This window comes from Columba livia, unplaced genomic scaffold (assembly GCF_036013475.1).
Source record: "Columba livia isolate bColLiv1 breed racing homer unplaced genomic scaffold, bColLiv1.pat.W.v2 Scaffold_155, whole genome shotgun sequence".
Taxonomy (NCBI): domain Eukaryota; kingdom Metazoa; phylum Chordata; class Aves; order Columbiformes; family Columbidae; genus Columba; species Columba livia.
In genome coordinates, this window is record NW_027043051.1 from 55,974 (window position 1) to 70,843 (window position 14,870).

The 14,870-nt window shown below is 42.6% G+C and overlaps 1 protein-coding gene and 1 long non-coding RNA gene across 2 annotated transcripts; both read right to left on the reverse strand.

The window, feature by feature from the left end:
* Positions 1-5,516: 5,516 nt before the first annotated feature.
* On the reverse strand, positions 5,517-7,769 carry LOC135577857 (uncharacterized). Its single transcript, XR_010469381.1, has 3 exons — positions 7,564-7,769; positions 5,917-6,033; positions 5,517-5,714 (listed from the first exon to the last, which is right to left on the reverse strand). It is a non-coding gene; the product is annotated as an uncharacterized LOC135577857 (long non-coding RNA).
* Positions 7,770-9,703: 1,934 nt separating this feature from the next.
* LOC135577858 (uncharacterized protein C12orf50 homolog) lies at positions 9,704-14,294 on the reverse strand. Its single transcript, XM_065047971.1, has 5 exons — positions 14,244-14,294; positions 12,950-13,124; positions 11,283-11,453; positions 10,219-10,296; positions 9,704-9,871 (listed from the first exon to the last, which is right to left on the reverse strand). Exons 1-5 carry the CDS (start codon positions 14,292-14,294, stop codon positions 9,750-9,752), a joined length of 597 nt encoding a protein of 198 aa, XP_064904043.1. The 3' UTR covers positions 9,704-9,749.
* Positions 14,295-14,870: the final 576 nt, after the last annotated feature.

A 14,870-nucleotide genomic window follows, 5' to 3' on the forward strand; every position in this document is an offset into this window, starting at 1 on the left:
GAAAGCCTGGCATCCACACACTTGTTGCCTACACAGGAACATCAGCAAGGCCCTGCCTGGACACCAGAGATTAAATTAATGGACAGGTTTCCTGTGGAGGAAGCAACTAAGGATCGACTGAGTGGAACCATCTGTTGTTATCTGTTTTCGCAAGAGGCAGATGCTGCTTCAGCTTCCATCTTTCAGTCTGTTGCCGATGAGAAAATGGAAGTGTGTTTTTTTATAAGAAGGAAACCTTAATAGGAAAGTTGGTTCATGGACTTTTTTGCCTCTCTGGGCATCTATGGACTTAATAGCCCGGGAACCGTTACAGAGTGTTTAGCAAAGCAACCCCAGGACACTTAAGAGATCCCATACCCACACGAGTCTCTCTTTTCTTTTGACCCGAGCTCCCCAAGCCACGAGGCAGGAGCAGGCAGGGCAGTCGTGCGCTCGGGCCGCACCAGGGAGGAGAGAGCAGGACCAGCGCTTGGCAGCCGCGGCTGGGAACAGCAATTTGTGCTCTGAGCTGGGGCTTAGTCCATGTGCAAGCCCAGCACAGGTCCAGATACCAAACTGAGGGTGTCGGTTCACCCCCGGTGCCACACACACAGCACCTTCTTCCATCGCCTCCTCTTGAGCTGTTTTGCAGCCCCTTCCAGCTCAGCCCAGCTCAGACACCTGCACTCTGGCTCAGGGCTGCCTGGGGCTGGTGACCGTCGGGGCAGCAGCAGGAACTGCTGTGACCCTGGTTGTGGGGCTCTCCCTGGGCTGAGCCTCGGGCCCAGGGCTGCTGAACTGGGCCCTGGTGGGGGCCAGGGGTGCTGAGGTCAACAGGTCCCCCCGGTGTGTCCGTGCTGGGAGACACCTGCTCCTGCAGCACCCCTGGTACTGATCCCGAGCCTGGTCCATCCTCACCCAGAAGCACACTTTAGTTTGTTTTTTTTCTAAAACTGAAGATAATTCACAGAATCACAGAATCAACTGGGTTGGAAAAGACCTCAGAGATCATCCAGTCCAACCCTTGGTCCAACTCCAGTCCATTGATTAGATCATGGCACTAAGTGCCATGTCCAGTCTCAGTTTAAAAACCTCCAGGGCCAGTGAGTCCAGCACCTCCCTGGGCAGCCATTCCAATGCCTGACCACTCTCTCTGCAAAGAATTGCTTTCTAATCTCCAGCCTCAATTTCCCCTGGCAGAGTTGAATCCCATGGCCCCTTGTCCTATTGCTGATGCCTGGAGAAGAGACCAATCCCCACCTGGCTAGAACTGCCCTTCAGGTAGTTCTAGAGAGTGCTGAGCTCAGCTCTAAGCCTCCTCTTCTCCAGACTAAACAAGCCCAGCTCCCTCAGCCTCTCCCCATAGGCCTTGTGTTCAAGTCCCTTCCCCAGTCATGTTGCTCTTCTCTGGACCCGCTCCAGCACTTCAATCTCTTTCCTGAGCTGAGGGGCCCAGAACTGAACACAACACTCCAGGTGTGGCCTCCCCAGTGCAGAGTACAGGGGAAGGATCACTGCCCTTGTCCTGCTGACCACGCCAGTTTGGATACAGGACAGGACACCATTGGCCTTCTTGGCCACCTGGGCACACTGTTGGCTCATGTTGAGCTTCCTGTCAATTAGTCCCCCCAGGTCCCTTTCTGCCTGACTGCTCTCCAGCCACTCTGCGCCCAGCCTGGAGCGCTGCAGGGGGTTGTTGTGGCCAAAGTGCAGCACCCGGCACTTGGCCTTGTTGAACTTCAGCCCATTGGAATCGGCCCATTTTTCCAGTCTATCCAGATCCCTCTGCAGAGCCCTCCTGCCTTCCAGCAGGTCGACACTCCCTCCCAACTTGGTGTCATCAGCAAATTTGCTGATGATGGTCTCAATCCCCTCATCTAAATCGTCAATAAAGATGTTAAACAGGACTGGACCCAACACTGACCCCTGGGGAACACCACTAGTGACTGGCCGCCAGCTGGATGCAGCCCCAGTCACCAGCACTCTCTGGGCCCGGCCCTCCAGCCAGTTCTTAACCCAGCGTAGAGTACACTTGTCCAAGCCACGGGCTACCAGCTTTTGCAGGAGTATATTATGGGAGACAGTGTCAAAGGCCTTGCTGAAGTCCAGATAGACCACATCCACGGCTTTCCCCTCATCCACCAGGTGAGTCACCTGATCACAAAAGGAGATCAGGTTGGTCAGACAGGACCTGCCCCTCCTAAACCCATGCTGGCTGGGTCTGATCCCTTGTCCATCCTGAAGGTGCTGTGTGATTGCATTCAGGATGATCTGCTCCATAACCCTGCCAGGCACCGAGGTCAGGCTGACAGGCCTGGAGTTGCCAGGCCTGGAGTTGCAGCCCCTTTTGTGGACTGGGGTAAAAATGAAATATTTTATGCTTTAAAGTGTGTGTACAGCATATTTCAGTTAATTCTGAAAGTTTTGTTGCACAGTTCATTTAGTTCATCACATAGTTCTGCTGCCCTGCTCAAGTGGCAAAATCTCCAGATCAAACTCAGACTGAGCCCTCGAGCAGCCAGCAAACAGCTGAACCATCTAAGGATCCGGCTTTCACACGGAAACAATTACTTTCTAGAATGCATGAGTGTTGCTGTTGACATTAAAAGTCCTCTGAAAGTCCAAAGTAAAACTGATAGTATCTATTCCTTTTAGTAATTGTGCATTAAATATAGTCTGTTAAAATAATTCCAATTACCAAATTTTCAGAACAGATAAAATTTATTTAAGACCTTTATACGTGACCATGCAGAGCATACTTTTTTAATTTCCATTTCCATCAGTTCTGAAATGTTACAGTGTACTTCCTGCATCTTATTTTTTGAATTTGCCACTTTTTCATCTTTAGATTTTCCAGTTATTTTTCTTGTAAACTAACACACTCATTACATCTCTTTCTCACGTCTACATATCGTTCTCCTTTGTTATTTGCTTCCAAGTCTTCTTGGATCCTCTGTAAAAATAGAAATACATAACTTTTTGTACATAATTCATTAGAGCAAAACTATATACTGTTTCAGAAACATTTTAAAAATTAAACTTTCAGCAGGTCTGGAAGCAACAGGGAAAAGCAATCATCCTACTGTAATTCAGCCGTGCTTGAAAATGTCCTGCTCAAGTTTTTTCTCTCTAAAACCTGCCCAAGCAGGTACGGTACTTGCACAAAGAACCCAAATACAGCAGCAAACCTGGTGGAGGGATTTCACAAGGTGGTTTTAGGTTGGTTGTATCTATATGGTGCCTCAACAGAATTTGTATCTCAGACTGGAATCAGAAGGCCTAACACAGAATATGGAACTGCCCTGGGTAAACTCATCCTGACAGCTGGGTCACCTGGGCTTTGAAACACAAAGTCACAAAGCTGCACTTTTCTGAGCCACCCGCTTTGGACTGATCTCCTAGAGCACGCTCCTACTCTCCAAAAACTAATGGGACCATCCACAAAAAGTGCTGCTGACCATCTGCTATAGAACAGAGTACCAGTGAAACGAGGAACTCAAGAAAGGGCCGTGCTCAACAGCGTTCAGACTTCACCTCTTTGCCCTTTCAGGGGAGAACTTTCAGTGAAAGCCAGAAGGCCAAGCTTGCAAGAACTATAAGGACACTCTGCTAGTCCACATTTCAAACTGCGCAACTGCAGAGCAAAGTCCCCGTAACATCTGTGGGGAACACGGAGGTGGGAGATAAGAAGGAAGCGTCGCAATGAAGCACGGAGTGCAGACCAAGGCTCTGGCCATTCCTACAAGGGACATGAGATAGAGACTCTAAGGCTTTGCTTTCATCTCTGTAATACTGTAAAACATCAGACATCACGGGTTACTTATACAGTCAAAATTACACGTCTGCAAACAAACAAAGTATTCTCTGTTCTTTCAAATGACTCAGAATTGCTTAGAATCTTGTGGATTTTGGCAGCAAAAGCTTTCAGACCAATTTTACATTTTCTAGGTGGGGAGAGATGTTGCTTTTGCAAAAAAGAATTAATCGTACAAATATCTATCAAACAGTTCCCCGAATGGTTGTTTTAAACTTACCGTATGCATTTGCACGTGGATTTCTTTTCCTCCAACGTGGTGCATTGTAAAATCCTGAAGTATATTTGTCTGTGGAATAAACATCACCATTGTTTCTTAATTTCAGCTCCAATTTCAGGAAGGACTCTCTAAGTCTGATATGTGAATTAAATACTCTATCAGTTGAAGTATCAATGAGAGCATCAAGTGAATCACACATCATCTCTGAAATACAAGCCAGTGTTAAATACAGACTTTCTCCAGTACTTTATAGATCATGTGTAATCTTGCAGCGTTTCCTCAAGCTCACGGGATCTTCCAAAGGAGGCGATTCTGCCACGGACACCTGCGCCTCGAACAAAGTCAATATTCTTGTGTTGAAAATCTTCCCAAAGGCACCAATTGCTTTTCAGTTAAACAAATCCATAATCCAATCTCCTCTTTTATCCCTGCTTGTGCAAACACTCGATATAAGGCAATGGGAGGTTTTTGTGCTGGGCTGCTGACTGTGCATCAGAGTAAGCTGCCCAATGACTGTTTCCTGTGAAATGTGGCTAAAAATATGAACTCTCTTGTTTTCTATTAATTCCATCTTAATTACATTAATTCAAATCATTAATTGCAAAATAATCCTACAATTTTCAGTTTAAACACAACAGGTAAGCATTACCATAGCTTTCTGTTTGGGTCGAAAATCTTCTATTTGTGTCAAGCTGATTCTTTGGTTTGGAGCATTTCCCACCATATGGCTCAGGTGCTGCTGAAAAGAAAATTGGCAACAGTGGGAATGGTGGTTGTTATGACAAAAATTAATAATGTTTTCTCTGTAATCTCTGTACCAATTTGTCTGCATTTAGCCAAAACAAACATTAAAAGAAAACAAACAAACCCAAACCAAATACACACAAGTATTAATGCCAAGATGTGGCAGTGATGTTGAGATTCATTTGATTTAACTGTATTCATGGTAACATAGCAGAGAAACTCTCTTAAGGAGGTTCTTTTTATTGAAAATTCAAGATAGGGAGGCATCTCAACATGGAGATTCAACTCAGCTTAAACGAGATGACTGAAACTGGTAAGATGAAATAACTTTCTTCACTTATGATTATTGAAATTATTTACCACCAAATTTCTACATAAAGTGACAGATTAGATAGTTAAAAATAAAGTGAAAGATGTAAAATTATGGTCACATCTGAAACAGATTTCCAAAAAGAAAGATACAGGACTTTGAATCCCACCCGTAGGCTCTTGTCAGATTTATGACACAGTACATCCTATCAAGAGGACAGTAGAAAGACGGAAAAAAGATGAATGAAAATATCGCCATGAATGAATGGAAAGAGAATGAATTCAGTCCCCTGTCCAACATTAAAAATACAATAATAGCAAAAATAATAAAAATTGACAAAAAATAGGTATCAGAAGTTTGGATAAGACCAACCTCCATGATTTTCCAAGATAAAAAATAATACTAAATATTGAAAATAATAAATCAATCACAATCAAACCCACCTGTAGATCCATTGACCTTTGGTTCTTGGGTGGCATTCACAGTGCGGTAGAAAACATATGTTGATCTTCGAGGTTCCAAAGAATCAGAATCAGTCTTTCTGCTGGTAGCTCTCACATAAGGAACAGAAGAAGCAGTTTCATCATCCTTATTTTTACGCCTTTGTTGGTAACTTGGTTTTCCATTGGGATCTGAAGAGGGAATTCCTAAAAGTGAAAAAGCAAACAGAAGTACAGAAATGTTGTGCTGTTACTCAGAATTTGACATATTACAAGGTCCTAGAGGCTGAAAACAAGACTGACCAAAAAAACCAAAGTTTTTTTGTGGACAACCCAATTCAAATCTATTCAGTTATTTTATTTACAATAAGGTGTTCAGCAATGAGAAACTGATGCCAAAGTATATTACCTCCATTGCCAAAGGATCGCCAGTTGCTTCTGGGAACACGCTCTGCGGGAACTCTCCTTCCTGAACTCTCTCCTCCTTTCTTTGCCTTGTTAAGTGCTGCAGAAGTATTACCATCCCCTGGAAAGGAACAGAAAGAATGTGTGCCCTGCTGGTGTGTAAGCACAGGGAATGGCACTGCCATTCTCTTCCTCCCGCCTCTGTGAGATAGTGATACGTATAATGTCCTTTAACCTCTCGTTTTATGTTCTTCTATCTCTTTTGTTAGTTGTTTGGATCCTGTCTAGTGTAACTTGAGCACCTGACGTGTAACTGTGATGATCTCTAAGAAAACTGCATAATAGGTTAAAGACGGCTGCGGCTCCAAAGGAAAAAACAGCTACAAATTACCTGCTCTAGCTTCTTACTTTTCATTAATGATATTTATGAATCCTATCTGATCAAATTGATGGTGTTTTCAAGATGCATGTCATCATAGTACCTAAAACCTCAAAGCACTCAATGGAAGAATTGCTGTGGGAAAACATCTCTATCCTTTTCTCTGAATGTATCTCTGTTTTCAGACTGTCTGCAGTGCAGCTGTGAACACAACCCCCTTACCCACTACTGTCCTCTAAGTGCTGACTACCTGCCCTTTCTCTGTACCGCACAGGTGGTATGTGGACCTCTGAAACATCCATTCTTGAGCCCGAGAAGATCGATGTGCTCCGAAGGAGACCTTTGGGCTGAACTAGGAATGATTTTTTTGTCTGTAGCATTTAGACACGTGCTGGATATGGGCAGCATTTGTGAACATCACAAAGTATTACAAACAACAAGGCTAAAACTGTAATGGCACTGGTTGATAGATAAGCCCACCTCCAACTGCAAACAGAACTCCAAGAGGCAAGTGTCAGTATCAAGTACGCACAGGGCTCTTCACCCGGCCCCTACTCCTCTGCAGGAAGATGTGGCTTTGCCTCTTCTTCCTTTTTTCCTGCTCACACAAATGGCCACTTTTGCTTCCTCTCAGTTCGGGCCAGAATGCAGCAGAAATTCAGTACTTCTGCTTCAGTTTATGGGGTGGTATGAAGCCAAATCAAACCATCACAATCAAAACACCAGTGAAATCCCAGTTGTAGAAAAACACCATGCAAAGCAAGGTCATTCCTTCATCCCCTGCTGGGAGGAGAGATGTTGGACAGGAAGGATTTCCCAAAGGAAACTGAAATTCTACCGCAGAACTACGCCTACCAATAGTTAGAGTAAAATGGGAAGAGAAAGGTGGACTACTCTGAGATTTACTAAATATTTTTAAAGAATACATCACATTCAAAATACTGTAAAAAGAGGGGATCGATATATTTGTGCAAAACATTGTGTTCATTCCTCTTTCTGGGGAAATAAATGAATTTCTTCTATGAAGATGACTAAATTATTGGTCATGAATACACTGTCTGACTAATTATAAAGCTTAAAAAAGCTTTACATTTCTGACTGTGGATACTGCATGCAATCTACTTATGAAAACTATGCTGGATCAAATTTAGTCTTGACCATATTTGGGCATAAATGACTTCACATGAACCTGCAGGGACAAAAAAGAAAGTAGCACCATACAGACAGGCACATTTGAGGTGTTTTAAGAATCCTGGTTAAACAGAAGCCCACCTGTAGATCCATTGAACTTTGGTTCTTGGGTGACGTCCACAGTGCGGTAGAAAACATACGCTGATCTGCGAGGTTCTGAAGAATCGCAATATGTTTTTCTTCCTGCTGCTCTCCCACGAGGAACATAAGAAGCAGTTTCATCATCTTTCCTTTGACTCCTTGGTTGGTAACTTGGTTTTCCTCTGGGCTCTGAAGTGTTAAATCCTAAAAATAAAAAAGCAAACTTTATAATGCTGTGCAGTTACTCAAATGTTGAGATATTGCAGGAGCCTGGAGGCTGGAAGACAAGATTAAAACAACATGTTCTTTATGGAGAGTCCTATCCAAATGTGGATTGTCCACTAAGAACAGAATTTAGCTGGGTAGTGCTAGACCATCTAACAGTTTAGTAAATGAAAATGAATAAGCCAACTGTGTTCTCAAAATACGTTTTCCTGGTACTGTATGAGGTGAATTTCTTGGCTCCTCAGGAATCCATTTATTCTTCTTTATTTCTTTGGAGTGATGCTTATTTACCAGCTCACTGTGGTTTGTTGCTGAGGGATTAAAATAACACATATTCACTTTCTTAAAAAAACACACACCATTTTCTTCTCCAAATACTCTATGGTGATTTGAAAGCCTAATCTCCCACTTCATACACAGGTCTTCTTGGGCGGAACATGCTTTTACACGTTAATTATTAGGAGAGTGTCATTCCTCAAAAGGAAAGCAAAAGTGGCTGTATTTCCTCTGGCCTAGGAAATTGTGACAAAACTCCAAAGTTGACTCTAAAGACAAAGACCAACAGCACTTTGAACTCCTACAAGTACTTTGACTGGTTCTGGCTCAGGACACTTCCCAAGATGAATCAGAACATGTTCATGAATACCGTATCTAGGGTTTACAGTTAAAGACTACAAACATTGGCTTTAATCCACATAGACATTTGTAAGAACTGAGAGTGAAAAGCTGGATGTAATTTGCGTGTGTGTAACAGAGGGAATAAACCCTTTTCCAAACTCACAGTGGGAGCCCAATGGATACAGACTCCAAAGCACAGGGTGACAACTTCTGAGCCTGAGCTGCCTGTTGTTACAATAGAACTCAGCAACAAAACCACAACCCTGAATATGTTCCTCTCTGCCAGTGCTTATTTCTCAGCCCTTGCACATGAGGGACGCTTTGCCTCTGTCTCAGTTGTGTCAGTTCAGCTACGGGTTGTCCTGCAAACCCAACAACTAAAACAATGTGGCGTAAAAAAATAACTTCAGCTTACAAAAGGATTACTTCAATCCTCAGGCGCTTCAGTGATACAATTCACAGCATGGGCCCACACATTATTTTAACAGCTGAACGGGCATTGCTGATAAGGTGACAAACAGCATTGCAGAAATACCAATGAATGGCAGGAGATTCAAACTTCGTATAATAGATTCACCTCCGATGTCGATGTACCTGGTGACTAAGGGTATTATACTATAGACATATCTGTTTCTTACTCCACAGAACCATTTCTTTCCCAAAATTAAACAGGAAAACATAAATTGCAATGAGCATAGAGGAATTTTTCTTTGTAGTATAATCCAAAAACTAGTATAATCTCTTCTGGGAATACGCTCTGTTGGTATTCTCCTTTCCCAGCTCTCTCTCTTTTTGTATTATTAAATGTTGTAGGAATTGTATTACCATCCCCTGGAAAGGCAACAGAAAGAATGTGTGAGCGGCTGGTGTGTCAGCACAGGGAATGGCACTGCCATTCTCTTCCTCCTGCCTCTGTGAGACAGTGATTAGTTTAGTGCAATTTCCTTTAGCCTCTCCTCTTAGATTCTTCTTTGTATTTTCTTAGATGTTTGGATCCTGTCTACTGTAACTGACGTACAACTCTCATGGTCTCTAAGACAATTCTATAACACACAGGTTAAAGAAAAGCTACGGCTCCAAAGTAAAGAACGAGCTCCAAATAACCTGCTCATTCTTTAACTCCTCACTTTTTATGAACGATATTTATGAATCCTATCTGATCCAATTTATGGAATGGTTGTGTATCTCCAGATAGTACACGTAGGTTTTACAGCCCATTTCTACTCTTTGCATCCAGGATCAATACAGGTAGTCACCATGTCTGAGACACTATGTATGTGTATATATGTGGGGAAAAATAAATGTTAACTATTAATGGTAAATATTGTCTGAGAAGATGAATATTACTTGCCTTTCTCTAAGTCTCGCTCCATAGCTTCCAAGAGTAATATTTCCTTTTCCTGAGGTGAAGACACAGTTTCTGTTGATTGGTGTTTGTGGGGGTGCTTGATCCTGTAATACTCTCCTAAACATAGACAAAAAGGAAAAGGAAAAGGAAAAGGAAAAGGAAAAGGAAAAGGAAAGGAAAGGAAAGGAAAGGAAAGGAAAGGAAAGGAAAGGAAAGGAAAGGAAAGGAAAGGAAAGGAAAGGAAAGGAAAGGAAAGGAAAGGAAAGGAAAGAAAAGAAAAGAAAAGAAAAGAAAAGAAAAGAAAAGAAAAGAAAAGAAAAGAAAAGAAAAGAAAAGAAAAGAAAAGAAAAGAAAAGAAAAGAAAAGAAAAGAAAAGAAAAGAAAAGAAAAGAAAAGAAAAGAAAAAAGGCTTAGTATATTGTCTTCATTGCTGTTTAGGAAAGACTGACTGATTTCGTATTTACCAGTTTTATAGCATATTTCCTTTATGGTTCTTTCCTCTTCAATTTCTGCAGCAGTCTTAGGCACCCAATTAGAAACATCTGTAGGAAATGGTTTTATAAGATTACTAGGTATCTATACAAAGACCTTCAACAATTCCTAATAATCATGTACCATCATGAATTTCATTTTGATCACAGTGGGTTTTTTCCTAAATGTAAGCTCCGCTTCTGGACGCAACAATGATTCCTTAATATTAGGTATAGCCAAGAACAATGGAACTGCAGTTACAACACATAGGAATAAGCTAATGTTTGTGGATTGGAAACTATTCAAAACCATCTTCAGAGCTCATGTTCAACATAATCCTTCACTGACAACCAAAAGGAAATCTTCTGATTAAACATGTCACCAGAGAGCGCTTGTCACAAAACCTCTGCCCACAGTTCCTCTCCTGGAACATCTGCTGGCAGAGATGGTGAAGTGAGGGCTCCTCATCTGTCTCAGTTAAGGCTACTGAGATCAGCAAAGCCCCGGCTTTTATTTGGTTTGAATTCATGGGGCTCACTCCTACTGAAACCGAGTCAGGAAGCACTAACAGGTCGTCGTCCTCTCACCCTCTGGGAATGTGCAATTCATTCTTCCCCAGGAATCCCTCATCTCTAAGTGAGACACAGTCAACCGTTCAGCTACTTTTAAAAAGCACAAAACCAAAACAAAAAAATATATATAAATGCATAAACATTCAATTAATCTAGTGAATTGTGTCCCCAAATTTAGAGAAAGTTTGAAGAGTATTTGATGGACATCTAAATTGTGGGTCACATTTTAAACTTGATTTAATACAACAGAGGTATGTGGATGATAATGCTATTGAAATATACAGGTAGGCATTTCACAGGAGTTAGAATGATGCCTCACATCTGGTGACCAACACTTCCAACATTTTGGGACTACCTGGAAACTATTTTCAAAACTTGTCAACAACTCTTTTCTAAATAGGTCATGGTTATTACAACAAATCAGTTGTGAAGTGTAGAAAAGGCCCTGTTCTACTTCTTTGTAAAAGAAACAATAATCTGTTTACAGTTCTCTTTGTCATCATCCTCTTCATCGTCCTGTTCATCTTCAGCATTGTTGAGCCTTATAATCAGTGGAGCATGAACTGGTAGGGAAATATTCTCTTGGTTTCTGAGTGATTCTTGAAGATGTGCTGGATGCAGAGTCCTTTCTTGGCCACCCTGTTGCAATGGCACATCTGCAGAAAAGAACATTATTTTATTAGAAGGGAACTAGAATATCAAATCCAGGTTCAGACATGCAGGTACAGTTTGAAATCTTTATCATATTGAGGGGATCATTAAATAGGCAGATTATGACGTTTGGGAAAACTATTCTGCCAAGCTTGGCAAAAGAGCATCTTGCAACAACAGAAAGTATGAAAAAGCATGGGTACCTACTCCTCTGAAAGAGCAGATAAAGCACTACGGTGTATCATACTAAACCTATTTTAGTGACACTCCTGCAGATCAGATTTGTTGTATCTCATGCAAGAAAATGTAAGATACAGCAGTTTAACTTGATAGTTAACGGTGTCACTGCCCAGAATAGCATATTATTAGCTCCGGACAGTGTAAGCCAACTCCACCTTAAATTGGTTTAACAGGATTTCTAAGTATTAAAAAGGAGAAATGCAGTTAAAATGTTTGCAATGCTATTCTGGGACACATGGACTTTGAATGTATGCATTTTTCAGTAAAAAGGTTTGGATCTATTTTCTAGTTCTGATTGTTGGACATGGCTCTTCTACAGGTTACCCATGTCCATTGAGCCTCTAGGGCATCTTCTCTGACTCACAACACACCCAAAATGTGCCTATGTTTTGTTCAGGAGAGCCCCAGCTGCCAGGGGTCACTGCTGTGGATGTGGGAACTGCAAAGAAAGCAGTGCGGGCACTCACAGAAACAGCCCCAAGTTCTTGCCTTGCTTCTCTAGGGTTGGGGGGCTCGACACACCCAGATAGGACACGCTGCCTTTCCCTGGGGGAATTTCTGGAACAAAGGCTATTTGCTTCTGACTAGAGGTCTCTCTGGACTTTTCTCATGACACCTGTCTCCAGCTCTGGAGCTCAGGCCCATGAACAACTCGATTTTAGGCCCCTTGCTCCTGCATCTGTGACAAGTCACGCTGCTCTCACTCCAGCTTCTGCCTGATTTCTGACCCCTGTCTTGGTGCCCTGCCCTGGACACTTTCCCTGCTCCAGGTTCAGCCGTCTAACAGGACTCCTGGAAGCCAAGAGCTCCTCTTACAAAGGAATGAGAAAAAACAAAACCAACCAACCAACCAAAGAAACAAACAAAAACAAACAAAACAAACAAACAAACAAAACTTGTAATGGTGCTTTTTTATTTTCCAAAACTAATTTGATTTTCAGATATTATATACCCTTGCAAATGATTTCTGCAACATTTCTGCTCTGTGGATCCCAGCAGCCTGAATCACCACTTGTGACATCATCTTTCCTGCAACACGAAGATCCGTAACATGGCAGCTCAAGGAGTCCCATGGCAACACTATTCAAATGCCAATACAATTCCTTTCTTTGCTCTGAACTCACTGCGGTAGCAGATCCTACGCCACTGATTTACCACGGTACATTTTGAACCTTCATAGAGATTACTAAGCACTGCAAGGACATTCTTGTGTATGTACTTACTCTAATGAACAAGTAGTAGAGAAAATATTTTCACTCACTGTTATTAGGAGGCAGGAAAAGTCCATTTATATTTCGAGCTTTGCTGTGCTGGAAGGCACAACCGATCCTCAAACAGCCTGAGGGTTGTTTTTCCCAGAAACAGGAGGTCTGGCTGTACTTCTGCTGCAGGAGAAAAGAGTTGTCATCTATTGTAAGCAGAACAATAAAAATGGACTAAATGGAGCAGGACACGGTCTGCTGTGGGACCATATTACCAAGATTTTGTGGGACCATGTTCCGATATTTTAGAACTCTTTAAGTTATCTTAAAAGTTATCATAAGCTCCAGATAACTCTAAAGTTATCCTAAATTAGGTCAATTGAGCTTTCACGATGTCAAACTGTTACCAGACGAGGAGTGAAGCCCTTTACTTATTGTACTGCAGCCTTTCCATGAGATGCTGGGCAGAAAGTTACTGAACTGACATGTGGTTGAGTTTCCTTTCCTGCACAACAGGATAATCAGGTCAATCCCAAATGAGATGAGCTGTACAAGTGCAAATCCTACACTAGACTCTCTTGCCATTAATGGACGTGGGTCCTTGGGAAATAAGGAGTAGGAAATCAAACCCAGAAAGATGCCCAGCAAAAACCAAAAAACTACAAGTCTGGGAACTGGTGTTCTGAGACTGCTGTCACAGCACTGCTCACACCATCTCCAGCTGTTTGTGCATTTGAAGGTGTTTCACCCAGATTCAGACATTAACCGCTGGGTCTCAAAGCAGCATCTCCAAAACACGCCACGTCTGGACCGCAGTCAGTACAACTGGGCCATCCCCTGAGACACACTGGGCTCTGGAGCCAAAGCCCAGCTCCCGGGCATTAATGCCAAAATCCCCACTGTCGAAATGGATGCGATAATGGAGAGCCCAGCACCAACCCTGGATTTTCAGCAGGTGGAATTTAAATACAGGGCAAACACACGTTGCAGGACTTTCTTCTCAATAACTTATTCTGCAGTACTTCAGGAAGGAACTAAAAGCAGAGATTATAAACGTGGCCTACGTATTCAAAATCAATCTAATCCTGATTCACTACGAAAGATGAGTGATCTTCACACAGGACTTCTATGTGTTCCCTGAGCACCTGAGCGCAGTTCACGTGAGAAATTCCCATGGTTCAGATTATCATTACCTCTTCCCACCACCTCCAAAAACCCGATATTTCATCTACAGATGTGGCCATGACCCAGAGAGACATATCAGCTTCTACGGTTACATAACAGACCTCCCTGTCAACACGGCTGTATCAAGAAATCAAGGATCCAAAGCACTCTAAGATCTACAGCATTTACCTGTTCATTTGGGGAACGCTGGTAAGGGCAGGTTTTCCCACCTTTGCCCATTTTGTGCGCTCCGAATGTCAGCAAAGGGCACCAGCATGAAGTAGCTGGTGCCTCCTGCAGCCACTCGAGTCACCAAAGGTGGTTGCCGGCCAGTATAGAATGTTACGTTTCGAAAGTTCCAACTGCTCCTCCAGCTCCTGATGTGAACATCATGGTGCCAGGAGACACGTCCAGCTTGAACATCTTCCTTCATCTCCATTGCTCCAGTGTAAATTACAGAAAATCAGGCTGTTTCAGAGTCTCCCATCCCAGTGTTTCTTTAATGAAAAATGGAACAAACCCATTTGCCAGGGCTTAAATAATACCCAGCCCCTTGCTGAAGGAGCTGAGTCCTGAGAAACAAACCTTTGATAATGCAAAGACAAACCTTATTGACCGTTTTTTAAGCAAAACCCTTCTGCCCAGCGTTTTTCTTACTGTAGCTCTTTGGATGGAGGGGTGTTGGGAAGGTGGTTTAAGACTGAGGTTTTATTTCTCATGACTTCACCCAGATTTGATTGGTAATGAATTAATTTCCACTAGTGGAGTCTGTTTTGCCTGTGACAGTGATGGGTGAGTGATGTCTCCCGTCCTTAT

Bases quoted from the DNA above. Each gene is read 5' to 3' on its own strand.
- LOC135577858 (XM_065047971.1), bottom strand. From the start codon at position 14,294: ATGGGCAAAGGTGGGAAAACCTGCCCTTACCAGCGTTCCCCAAATGAA. The intron at 13,125-14,243 runs GTAAATGCTGTA...TGCTCCATTTAG, and splicing joins AGCGTTCCCCAAATGAACAG to TCCATTTTTATTGTTCTGCT. The intron at 9,872-10,218 runs GTAAATACGAAA...GTCTATGTTTAG, and splicing joins GGAAATATGCTATAAAACTG to GAGAGTATTACAGGATCAAG.